The sequence below is a fragment of the Rhinoderma darwinii genome, chromosome 9, assembly GCF_050947455.1.
Source record: "Rhinoderma darwinii isolate aRhiDar2 chromosome 9, aRhiDar2.hap1, whole genome shotgun sequence".
NCBI lineage: Eukaryota > Metazoa > Chordata > Amphibia > Anura > Rhinodermatidae > Rhinoderma > Rhinoderma darwinii.
In genome coordinates, this window is record NC_134695.1 from 32,160,319 (window position 1) to 32,173,122 (window position 12,804).

A 12,804-nucleotide genomic window follows, 5' to 3' on the forward strand; every position below is an offset into this window, starting at 1 on the left:
CTCTATGGCCCTGTCCACACAGTTATATGCAGGCAGAAAAGTCTGTGCCACCCAAAAAACGCTTTCTCTGCCTCCCATTGATGTCAATGGGAGGTCAGAGATGGAAACACCGGAAGAAAGGGCATGTCGCTTTTTTTTTTTTTTTTTAACACAAATTACCGTAATAACAAATACAATTATTTTTATTTTAACCCTTTAGTGACCAACCTATTTTGGGCCTTAACCCCTTAATGACTGCCCATACGCCATTTTCACGGCGGTCATTAAGAGCACTTATACGGAAGCGCCGCAAAAAAAAAAGGCACGGTGACCTAAGACCAGCACAGGTTTCCCATGTCGGCTAGAGAGGGTGTCGACAGCCCGGCTCCTGCTCTAAAAGACAGGAGTGAAGCTAGAGTCGATCCTGCCTGTTTAGCCCCTTGATCCCATGATCAGTAAGTAGCGACCGCTGCATCTAAGTGGTTTCAGAGGTAGAGGGGCTCCCTCTGTCACCCCATTGGCATCCCTGCAACAAGATCGCGGGTAGGCAGTCTGAGGCCTAAGAAAGGACCCTAGGTCTGATTTTTGTGTATGCCCAAGGCAGCACCTAACAGAATGCCTGTTAGTTTTACATACACTTAGGCCAAAGGGCGCCACGTGCAGGATTTTTCTTTTTGGCATCCCCCACATGCTACCTCAGTACAGTACATGTAATATAATACTGCTGTATACTTTACCCACATAGATTATCGCTATATGCTGTACACAAATATAGTTATTTATTGCACTGACATCGTATCGCTATAAACTGTACTCACATAGAACACTGCTATATATTTTACTCACATATCGATATATATCCAACGTACATATATCGCTTTCTACTGTACGGACATTAAATATCGCTATGTATTATACACACATTGCTATATACTGTATATACATATAATACTGCTATATACTGTACATACTAGTTTTGCCGCTAATTATAGAAAAGCCGCTATTTATAGAAAGTGGTACATTACCAGCTTCAGAAGTAACTGGTCAGAAAGAAGAATATGGGGGGACACAGGCCTAGGAGGAGGGAGAGGAGTATGTTGTCGGGGGTAGGGGCTGCAGAAGCAGTAGTGTACAGAGGCCTGGCAGCCTGTTCATTGGCAGTGACAGCGCCCTCTGTACCTAAAAATTATTTGAACAGTGTAAGTACTACTTACACATACTATTATGAATCTGATGATCTGCAGGGCGGTCTGAGGCAGGCGACAGTGGAGACTTCCTGGGTGCTGCTCTGTAAGTGTCTGCAGACTGATTAGTGGAGCAGCAGAGTGACTGCAGCTCCACCAATCAGCGCAGCGCTCACTTCGAATTGCCGAGAGTAGGAGGAGCATTACTGGTCTCCATCCCGCTCTGCCAATGTTCGCACGCCAAATACACCCCCACACTTTTAAAAGATCATGGACTAACAGTAGACAAAACGCATGGGGGGGGGGTTGGGCAATTTAAAAAAAAATGTTCCCTCTAGTTGGAGGGGCCGCCCCCCACGACGCCACCCTAGGAACTGGACCCCCAGTGCCTAGTGACAAATACAGCCCTGTATGCACCCCAAAACAGTACTAAAAAAACTACAAGTCGTCCCACAAAAAAATAGGCCTAATACATGTACATTGGCGGATAAATAAAAAAAATTGGGCTCTTAGAATATGGCGACACAAAAACAAATATTTATTATTTTAAAACAGTATTTTTATTGTGCAAAATTAGAAAAAAAAAACATATAAACTTGGAATTGCTACAATCTTAACGACCTGCAGGATAAATATATTATGTTATTTATACCACATGGTAAAACGGCATAGATTTAAGACAAATAATGGAGAAATGTATTTTTCCCATTACCCCCCGAAAAAGTTAATCAATAAATGAAATGTACCACAACATAATGCCATTAAAAAATACATACATCTTGTCCCGCAAAAAACGAGCCCTCACACGGCTATGTCTATAGAAAGATTTTAAAAAGTTAAGGCATATAAAATGTAACGAGAAAAGAACTGTAGAAAAAAAAATTGCTCCATCATTAAGGCCCAAAATACGCTGGTCACTAAAGGGTTAAAGCAAAAAGTCAGACTCAAACCGAGCCTAAATTTTACGTTTACATGGCATATGTTCAGGCTAGAACTTACAAGGCTGATTTTAAAATGTGACAAGGAGCACATATCCGCTCTTATTGGTAAAAGGGGATAAGGCTTCGTTCACATCTGCGCTAGGGCTCAGTTCAGACATTCCGTCTGAGCTTTCCGTCGGAACGGAGCCCTGACCGACACAAACGGAAACCATAGGTTTCCGTTTCTATCACCATTAATTTGAATGGTGACGGACAGGTGCCAACTGTTTCCGTTTGTCTCCGCTGTGCAAGGTTTCCGTCGCTTTGACGTAATCAATAGCATAGTTGACTAAGCTATTTATTCCATCAAAACGACGGAACCCTTGCACAAAGGAGACAAACGGAAGCAATTGGCACCGGATCCGTCACCATTGAAATCAGGGCTGTCAGGGCTCCGTTCCGACGGAAAGCTCCAACGGAACGGAGCCCTAGCACAGATGTGAACGAAGCCTAACGTACAAAAGTTTACGTAATCCGCTATCTACACAATACTGCTGTCCCCGGATGACTCCCCTCCGCCTGGGCATAGATACATGTTGAAATGGGAGACCCTGCTGAATAAAACCATCCCACTCTCATTGTGACAGATTATCTGGTCACAGGCAGCTAAAACTTCCATCTGCACTGCATATAAAGAAAATCAATACAAAATTCTGATGTTTCTGCATAGCTTCAATCCGGGTATTCCTTCGGAGTGTTGGCGATGTAGAGATCAGAGAGGAGACCTGTTCCATATTTTTTGGGGTTGCTCACTGGTCCAACAGTATTGGTTGGAGGTGAGGAATTTGGCGATGGCGGTGTTACAGCATGATATTCCTCTAGACCCTCTTCATTATCTCCTGAATGTCCCCCCTAGGTCCCTGGAGAAGCCACTAGCCCGACTTTTTCGACACTTTCTCACCGCTGTGAAGACGTTGATAGCTTGGAAATGGAGACAGACCGCCCCTCCCTCTCACATCGAATTAATGACTAGAATTAGGGAAATTCGCATTATGGAGTATATGACGGCCTCTATTGATAACACGCTAGACAGGTTTAAAGTGGTGTGGGATCCGTGGGATAAGTATTGGCTTCCGATATCTCAGGACTAGGCCGTAGCTTGATCTCTGATTATCCCCTCCCCCCCCCTTTTTTGTTTTTCCCTGGTGTCTTGTTTTGTCTGTTTGAATTTACTGCTATGTCAAATGGATTGTATGGCTTACCCATGCGTCCTAATGTTATGTGTATATTTTGAAAATTTTCAATAAAAATACAGTTGAAACCAAAAGTTTACGTATCAGAGTCCCAGGGTGAGCGGAAGACTTTACACAGAGAGATCACAGTAATAGGCTGGGCTCTCCCTTCCGGATATCACTTACAGCTCCTCCCTCCTCTCCCTTACAGACACTTAAAACTTATAATCCTTCTCCTCGACTTCAAACCAGTGCTGATCCTCGAATATTGCATCTAAAGCTTAGACCCTATCAATTGGAAGCTAGTATTCTGGGCTGTAATCGGATACCAAGATCCTCGCTCTAGCCTTCGTATTCTAGTCACGCAAGCGTATAAAGTGACTGTCACCTCCAGAAACCCCCCTAAACTACATCAGTTAATAGCTTAAACGACGCCAATTCTGAATCTAAGTTCTATCTTGCTACTCACTTGCATTCCCTCGCCATAAGTCAATACACCTTAAGCTGCATGCTGATAAGGAGTCCTCTTCATTATATCGAAGAGCTCAGGAGTCCTCTCTATGGATCAAGATGCAACGCAAGTCCTGCTTGCAAGCTTACAGCAGGAAATGCAAGTCTTTTAAGCCATTTACTGATTAATGTGGTATAGTTGGGTTTACCTAGGTGAGAGCCTCTTTGAAATCCTGACTTATAACATACATCATTGGAAGTGAAAGGTTTAATCTCATTGGTCCAACTAATGGGACTCCCACATATCCTAAAAGCAGATGTACAGATGTACCTGGCCCAGCCAGGTTGAATTTAGTACCAGGAAAAGACTTCTAGGATAGAGAGAAGTATATGGTTTTGCTGTGATGTGCACTCACTGATATTCACTATTGAGGCAACTGTAATAAGAGATCTCTCTTATTGTATAAAGCATGTAGAGAATACACAATATTGCCATTTGCGGATGTGGATTTTATTATGAGAACTCGTCTATAGCTCATACTTAACGGAAAGTAGGGGGAGTTGTCAGTATGTAATGACTGCCTATGCCCAAAAGAGTTAAAGTGATGGCTGTCTAGTTGTCTCACCGGATTGTCTGTAGGCATGTCCAAGAAACTGTGCACCACATCTTCATCTGCCTATTCTGGTCAGCCCCCGTGAGGAGAAACCTCCAAAATGGTACACTGTGGAGACAAGACAAAAAATAATCACCAAATCCTTCTACATTTGTTATATTATTGATGAAAAGGAGCGGCCAGTCTTATTTTATTCAGATAGATTGATAAATGAGATAAACCAATATATGTATGTGTTTTTTGTTTAGTATTTACGTAAATGGACATTTACTTTTCAAACAACATATTCTGATCTAACAGCAGAGTCCAGAGTATTTCTAGGAGATGCTGCTTTTCACTGCCTCCTGTGTAAAAACTGACTGAGAAATCTATCACTAGCAGAACGCAGAGAAGATAGGCTGAAGCTACAAAAGGGATACACAAACTCTGCAGTGTGAGTACAGAAGCTCTGTGTGACGGATCTATCAATTTCCTCACATAGAAAGACCTTAGAGCAGAGCAAGTGCAGTGTGATGAGAATTAAACCACCTCTGCAAAGCCAGAAGCATAAGAAATTTAGGATGCATTAGGAGAACCATATCAGAGGGAAAGAAATAACCAAGATGGCACACAACCCATAAATGGCATCTCAATTAAAAACCAGTATACACAAGGGACTCTACATTATTCTTTAATAATAACATATGTTGAACTGTATAGAAAAAAAATAATAATAATTGCTGGAGTGCATCTTTAAGTGAATAGGCAGCTTCAGTATAATTTGTTACCTGCACAGCCTTCCATCTTGAACTTTTACGGTTAGGCACGCACGCACGCACGCACGCACGCGCCCTTTGAAAGTGCCGTGGTCTCAGTCACATGCCCTAGTTATCACCATAGACTTCAGTAGAAAAGGATGATGTACAGTATAGTACAGGGGATCTAGCTTCAGAGTATGAACATGGCATCTTCAGACCAAACAGAACGGGCACACGTCTGAAAGGCCCCAAAGCCTGTCAGGAATCACAGTCCCCGTTTTCGGACAACATGCTTATCTGAACAAGCTCCTGCAGAGTGGGTTATATATACTCCATTGAAGTGGTCAACCCCAAAACCTCAATATTTACAGAGGATACTAGACCAGTGCTCCAGATGAAAAAATAAAAAATTACTGAGGCACCTTTCGCTCGTAAACTGAAAAAATTTGGCAATTTTTTTGTAACAAATTGAAATGCATAATTAATGTTATAATATAAATCAAACACTCATTGTGTGAAATGCCCCACATCCCTCTCCTCCTGATTCCTCATGTTTTGCTTCTTACCTTACTAGTTATAACTATTATAATGCTACCCTCGTACAAGAATATAACTCCTATGATACGGTCCACTACATACATGTATATAAACAAACCATTCTACTGCCCCCAGTGGACAGAAATATTGCTATAATACTACTGCCCCCTATGTAAAATAATATTGCTACAATAGTAATGCCCCTTATGTGATGAGGCCAGTAAAAGCAGTAAAAACTATTTTTAATCTATAAATAATGTTTAGTTTAATTTCATGGGGTTCCCATAAGGAATTTGGGATTTTAACAGTTTGACAGTTTAGAATCATAACAAAGAAAATATCCTTTAACCCCTTGGAGAGACAGCTAGTTTTGGGTTTTGTGGACGCAGTCAATTATTATTATTATCATTTTTTTTAAATCTGACGTGTCAAGTTAAGTGGTAATAACTTTGGAATGCTTTTATTTATCTAAGGGATTCTGAGATGGTTCTCTCGTGACACATGGTACTTATGTTAGTGGTAAAATTTGACATTATTTGTGAAACACACCAAAACTTGAGAAAACTAATGAATACACATGAAATCCAGCCTGGACGTCATGTGTACTCAGAATCCTGACACTTCTGACTCTTTTTTGTGAGATTCCAGCAACGGATACGAAATCTCGCGAGATCACGGAGCTAAACGAGATTTGGTTTCACTTGCCGGAATCTCACAAAAAAAAGATTCAGAAGTGTCAGGATTCTGAGTACACATGACGTCCAGGCTGGATGGTCATGTGTATTCATTATCAGGACACTAGTAATGTTAGGGCTTGTGTATGAGGCTGCACATAGCGATATATCTATATCGCTAGTGCAGTGTAAATGAATGGAGAGGAGTGCATGATGCTGATTGGTCAGCGTCATGAACTCCTCTGTACAACGCCCACTTGGTCGAAAGTAAAAGTACGCCCACTTGGGCATTAAGAAAGCTCATTAGCATAAACCAAAATCGCTCCTAACGTTGTGAAAAAATATCGTTTTTAAAATAAAAAGCATTACGGTCACCTACATTACAGCGCCGATCTCCTTATATAGGAGACAGGGCACTTATAATGTGGTGACAGAGCCTCTTTAAGTACAAAACTGCAACTACACGTGGTTCGCCATTAAGGGGCTAATCTAAGGCCAGGTGCTGTGTTTTCTATCTGACCATTTTTCAGTTATCCTAAAGTTCTAGACAGATTTGTTAAACAGCCTACAATGTTTTAAAAATTGTTGAAAAATGAAAAAAAGAGGGTCTATATTCTCTTCCTGAAAGATAGAATATTGCAAGATATGAGTAGCTAGATTGCGGAGATGGGTCTACGTACCTAACTGGGAGATTTTGAGTTTGAACGTATAGCCCAGTGGAATGTGTCTACCTCTAACTCCCCTTGTATGCTGTATATTTCCAAGCAGAATGCCCCTGCAGTAGACCGTGCTTGCCAAAACAGTTCAGACTCCCTAGACTGATGCCAAAATACAGGTTGTTAGACAGGCTGTAAATTCTCGTGTTTCATTAACCCTTTAAGGACCAGGCCAGTTTTTATTCCGCTGAAGATTTTATTTTATTTTTTACAGCACACACTGATCATTATCATAAATGACATTATAAGGTTATTGTGCTGGTTGTCACGGTCATGAGGATACCAAACACTTGTATATTGTATTATTTTAGGTTTTATTATTCTGTTTTGGGACTTTGTTATTTATTGTAAAAAATAAAATAAAATAAAAAATGCACATTTGTGCGTTTCGAGTTTTTGTACAGATTATTTTTTGTATCCCACCGGGGTTTTTTTAACTGTAATGTACTGGCATAGACTAATGTATTCGCATATAGATATGTTTACTGATTGACAATATTCCCTTAGGTATGACCTTAAACTGCCTATGTACCCACAGCCCTAATGTCCTTCAATGGACTGTGGTGAGCTATCCACACAGGGTTTTGTCCTCGATCTGGTCACAGGGTCTCCCCTTCACTCTTTCCCTTTAAACGTTGTAAACAGAAGCCAAAATGTTAACAGCGGAGATCAGAGGTTTCTGTTGTTGCCCCGCTCCTGATAACACGGGCACACTGGTGTGCCCGCACGATAAGCAGGACAAGTATACTTATCCTGATGCAGCAACTGCTTGACTCTTCTGATGAGCATACTCATTCAGTGTCAGTAACCAGTCAAGAAGCAAATGATCACAGCATTGAGACTTCACTCAGGACATTAATCAGGACCCTCTGCTAGTTCATTAAAAGCAGGCACAGAACTGTGGGTTTTAGGTTAGGGCGCAGAATCAGATTTGTTTTTATATTTGGGACTTGTTCATTCAGGGACAGCTGTATCTTCCCACATCCATACAGTCACTGTAACGCACGCAGTCACTGTAACGCACGCAGTCACTGTAACGCACGCAGTCACTGTAACGCACGCAGTCACTGTAACGCACGCAGTCACTGTTTTAAGAGTGGGGGAGACCATTCAAAAATGAGTGCTGTATTCTAAGTAACAGGTCTTATTCTGCAGATTAAGTGAGATCATGCAGCTGGCATTCCCTATCAATGCATTCTTGCTAACGGTGCGCACCACAGAATGTAGCCCCCAAAAATGGATTTCAGGGGACTATTAAATGGCTGCAGTCGCTCCAAGAATAAGTAAATAACTTTTCCACTTGCCATTTGACCATTATATACTGTACAGCATACAACAACGTACTTACTCTGGATCTTGTTTCTTATGGTTATCACAGAATAGCAGACAAGACACAGGTCTTCCATTATGAGGCTTCCACTCATGAAGACACCTGAATAGAAAATACACCGGTAAATTCTTTAATAATTTCAACAGTTTTAAAGCCTGAATGACAACTGCACAAAACAATGTTCAAATTAAAGGGAGGGTACAATTATATAAGTTATATGTAGGACAAAAACTAATTTTTCCAAGCAAATATCTTGTCAAAGTAAGTTCCGTGGACCTTCCAAATAGTGTATGCGGATTTACAGAGCGTCCGTAACCAAATTGCTACTTTGCTAGGTCTTTAAAGTAATTATTATAGAATCATTACATAAATATATTCTGTTCAATGCGATTGTGCAATCTAAGTTACTGGAAGAAAATCAGCCGTCTGAAATTTTATCCATGTATTTCAACAAATTTACTTCTGATGAATATTCATTAGGAGTTCCCTCTTAGAATATAGGATTTCTATCACTGAAAAATGGCCGACTTACTTATGAAAGGGCAGGTTAAAACACCAATTCACCGCAGAATGCAGTCAAGCCACCATGTTATATGGAGGGTGGTCACATAGGTGCAAAATACTGATTAACATCCACTCACACACCGATCCATCACTAGGGGGCCTCAGCGCAGTATTCTAAAAGCACAGAGATAAAGATTCTAGAAAGGTGCCAGTCAAATGGCTATACAGTGCACTACACATAACCGTGTGACTGGCACTTTACTATAGCCTGATCAGTGTGCATTTTAAATAGTAAACATCCGCCCACCAGTGAATGATAGGTGTGAGTCAATATTCAGCAGTATGTTGCACCGATGTGGACTCCCTCATAACACATTGTGGCTTGTCTGCATCCTGCTGGGAACTGGTATTTTAGCCTGATTTTGTATGAGTAAGTATGGCCCTTTTCATTGATATGTTCTAAATTTGTTCCAATATTCAGAATACAGAATTTACCAGCTGATTGATTGGTCATGTGACCTCATATACTTTGAATAGCTGCATTAAATGTGATGGGTCTTAAGCCCTTAACGCCGAAGGACGGATATATCCGTCCTCTGCAGCTGCTAATTCGCGCAGGACGACGGATATATCCGTCCTGTGATGGCGCGGGTACTGTCACTGTACCCACGCGATCAGCGGCAGGAGCACGGCTGTTATACACAGCCTAGCTCCTGCTGTAACTGCCGAAATCGAAGCGCGCTCCGATTCCGGCAGTTTAACCCATTAAATGCCGCTGTCAATAGTGACAGCGACATCTAATGTGTTTGACAGAGGGAGCTCCCTCTGTCACCCGATCGGCGCCCCCGAAAACAAATCGCGGGTCGCCGTCGGGTTTCCATGACAGCCGGGGGCCTAACAAAGACCCCCAGGTCTGTCTTCAGCAAATGCCTGTTAGGCGATGCCGGAGGCATGACCTAACAGGTTGACTGACAGGCAATAATGCTTTGGTATGCTAAGTATACCAAAGCATTATATATGCGATCAACAGATCGCATAGTGAAGTCCCCTGGTGGGACTAAAAAAAAAAATGTAAATCAGTTAAATAAAGTTTGTGAGGAAAAAAAAAAAAATGACAGTCAAAATCAAATAAAAAAATTTTTGCCCAAAAAGTGGTTTTATTTAGTAAAAGTGTCAAACACATATATGGTATCCCCACGATCGTAACGACTTGACCAATAAAATGAACACATTAATTAAACCACCGGATGAACAGTGTCCAAAAAAAACGCAAAAAACAACGCCAAAATTCTCTCTCCTCCATTCCCCCCATAAAAAATAAAAAAACAAAAGTTAATCTATAAGTCCTATGTACCCCAAAATAGTACTAATGAAAACTACACATCAGCCCGCAAAAATCAAGCCCACATCAACGGAAAATAAAAAAATTACGGCTCTTGGAATGCGGCGATGCAAAAACAAGTAAATTTTTTTCTAAAAGGCTTTTTTTTTTTATTGTGCAAATGTAGGAAAACATAAAACCTTTACATATTTGGTATCCCCATAATCGTGCCGACCCATAGAATAAAGTGAACATGTTGTTATTTACGCTGCATAGTAAACGGCGTAAATTTATAACGTGAAAATCAATGCTGGAATAGCGGCCTATTTTCAATTCTCTCCTAAAATAAAGTTAATAAAAGTTAATCAATATATTATAAGCATCTAAAAATGGTAAAATTACAAAATACAACTCGTCCCGCAAAAAACAAGCCCTTATATGGCTATGTCGGCGGAATAAAAAAAAAGTTACAAGCAAAAAATAATCCTTGGTTATTAACGTGCAAAATGGCCTGGTCATTAACGTGCAAAATGGCCTGGTCATTAAGGGGTTAAAGAGGCTCTGTCACCAGATTATAAGTGGCCTATCCCCTACATAATCTGATTGGCGCTGTAATGTAGATAACAGTGGTTTTTATTTTGAAAAACGATCATTTTTGAGCAAGTTATGAGCAATTTTAGATTTATGCTAATTTGTTTCTTAAAGACCAACTGGGTGTGTTTTTACTTTTGACCAAGTGGGTGTTGTAAAGAAGTGTATGAGGCTGACCAATCAGTATCATACACTTCTCATTGTTCCAGCCCAGCTACTTTCACTGCACAATCACACTGTGCTGTGGATCATGACGGTGATGACGTTCTACGTGAGCCATTTTTAGCCTGACGATGAGCACTGATCAGTCGAGGGAGCAAAGCGCTCAGCTAAGTACTCCGGCACCTTCGTTTCACTAACAGCGGGTGGGGCCTCAGCACCCGGACCCCACCGATCCAAAATTTTGAAGTGTCTATGACATATTAAAAGTTAGAAAGTGTTCTAATATTATTCTGTTTTGTAATGTTTTCATTCAAATTGGAAGAAGTGTAGACTATAAAATGGAGAATATTACAAATGTATACCTTGGTTGATCTTGCCCTTCAATATAGATCTGCCAAAACTTCACATAACCATCATGGCTTGCAGTTGCCAATACCGTTCCATCAGGAGACAGAGCTCCCTCACTTAAACACTGGACAGAAAGAAACACAAAATAAATGAAGAGAAAAAATATATATAAGCTATTGATTTGACCTCTTAAAGAGGACTTGTCACCTCTCCTGACATGTCTGTTTTAGTAAATATTTGTATTCCCCATAAAATCACAATTCTGGAGCCTCTTTTCTTAAAACTATGCATTGTGAACCTTAATCTATAATGTAAAATGAAAAGATTTTTCCAGCTCACCGGTGTCCAGCGTCTTCAGTGATCCAGTGCACGGACCTCGCCCTGGTGTCTTGCACAGTAGCAAAAAAAAAGAAATTTCAGGACTTTATTTTATAAACATTAAAAAACAACCCAGCACAAAGGACAAGGGACCAGTACGCTTACGCGTTTCAAACGCCAACTGCATTTAGTTATAGCCACGCTGGGTGGATTTTTAAGGTTTATAAAATAAAGTCATGAAATTTCTTCACAAAGTGCTGTAACATACCTTTTTTTTTTGTTCCTCTATAAGGCCCTGTTCATACTGAGTCTTTTGGTACTGTTTTTGACACGTAAACCACACCTAAAAACGTCCAAAAATGCCTCCCATTGATTTCAATGGGAGGCAGAGGCATTTTTTTCCCACTTGCGGGATAAAGAAGCGTCATGCCCTTTCTTCAGGCGTCTCCGTCTCTGACCTACCATTGACCTCAATAAGAGAAAGCGGTTTTTGCTGCGTTATTTGCCTGCAGCACTCAATGGCCGAGGCCGAAAAAATGCGGCAAAGAGTGCAGGCAGGTCAAAATCTTAATCCACCTGCAAAAAACTCAGTGTGAATAGGGCCTTAGGGTACGTTTAAAAATAGCTCATCACCATACGCTTTTAAAGGCGAAACACATTTATTTTACAGGCTTCCCCTGTAAGGGTATGTGCACACGATGAGAGGCTTTTACGTCTGAAAAGACACTGTTTTCAGGAGAAAACAGCTGCCTCATTTCAGACGTAAAAGCTCCTCCTCGTAATATGCGAGGCGTCTTTGACGTTTGTAATCTTGAGCTGCTCTTCATTGACTTCAATGAAGAACGGCTCAAATTACGTTGCAAAGAAGTGTCCAGGCAGTCATTTTAATGCGTCGTCGTTTGACAGCTGTCAAACGACGACACGTAAATGACAGGTCGTCTGCACAGTACGTCGGCACACCCATTCAAATGAATGGGCAGATGTTTGCCGACGTATTGTAGCCCTATTTTCAGACGTAAAACGAGGCATAATACGCCTCGTTTACATCTGAAAATAGGTTGTGTGAACCCAGCCTAAAGAGCACACAGACAAAACCTGCATTGCCAAACTGCGGCAAATCTTTCTAAAACAGTGTATGGTTTTTGACCGCGCAGTCATAAATGACACAAAAACAATCATTCCTCCCA

At 41.0% G+C, this 12,804-nt stretch overlaps 1 protein-coding gene across 1 annotated transcript in view; it reads right to left on the reverse strand.

Annotated features, from left to right (window-relative positions):
• Positions 1-12,804, reverse strand: part of EDC4 (enhancer of mRNA decapping 4) — a 203,121-nt gene that overhangs the window by 137,943 nt on the left and 52,374 nt on the right. The window contains exons 8-10 of the mRNA XM_075837480.1: positions 11,314-11,423; positions 8,392-8,475; positions 4,392-4,487 (exon numbers count right to left, since the gene is read on the reverse strand). Coding sequence (XP_075693595.1) covers positions 4,392-4,487; positions 8,392-8,475; positions 11,314-11,423 — 290 coding nt within the window. The remainder of the gene's footprint in view (positions 1-4,391; positions 4,488-8,391; positions 8,476-11,313; positions 11,424-12,804) is intronic.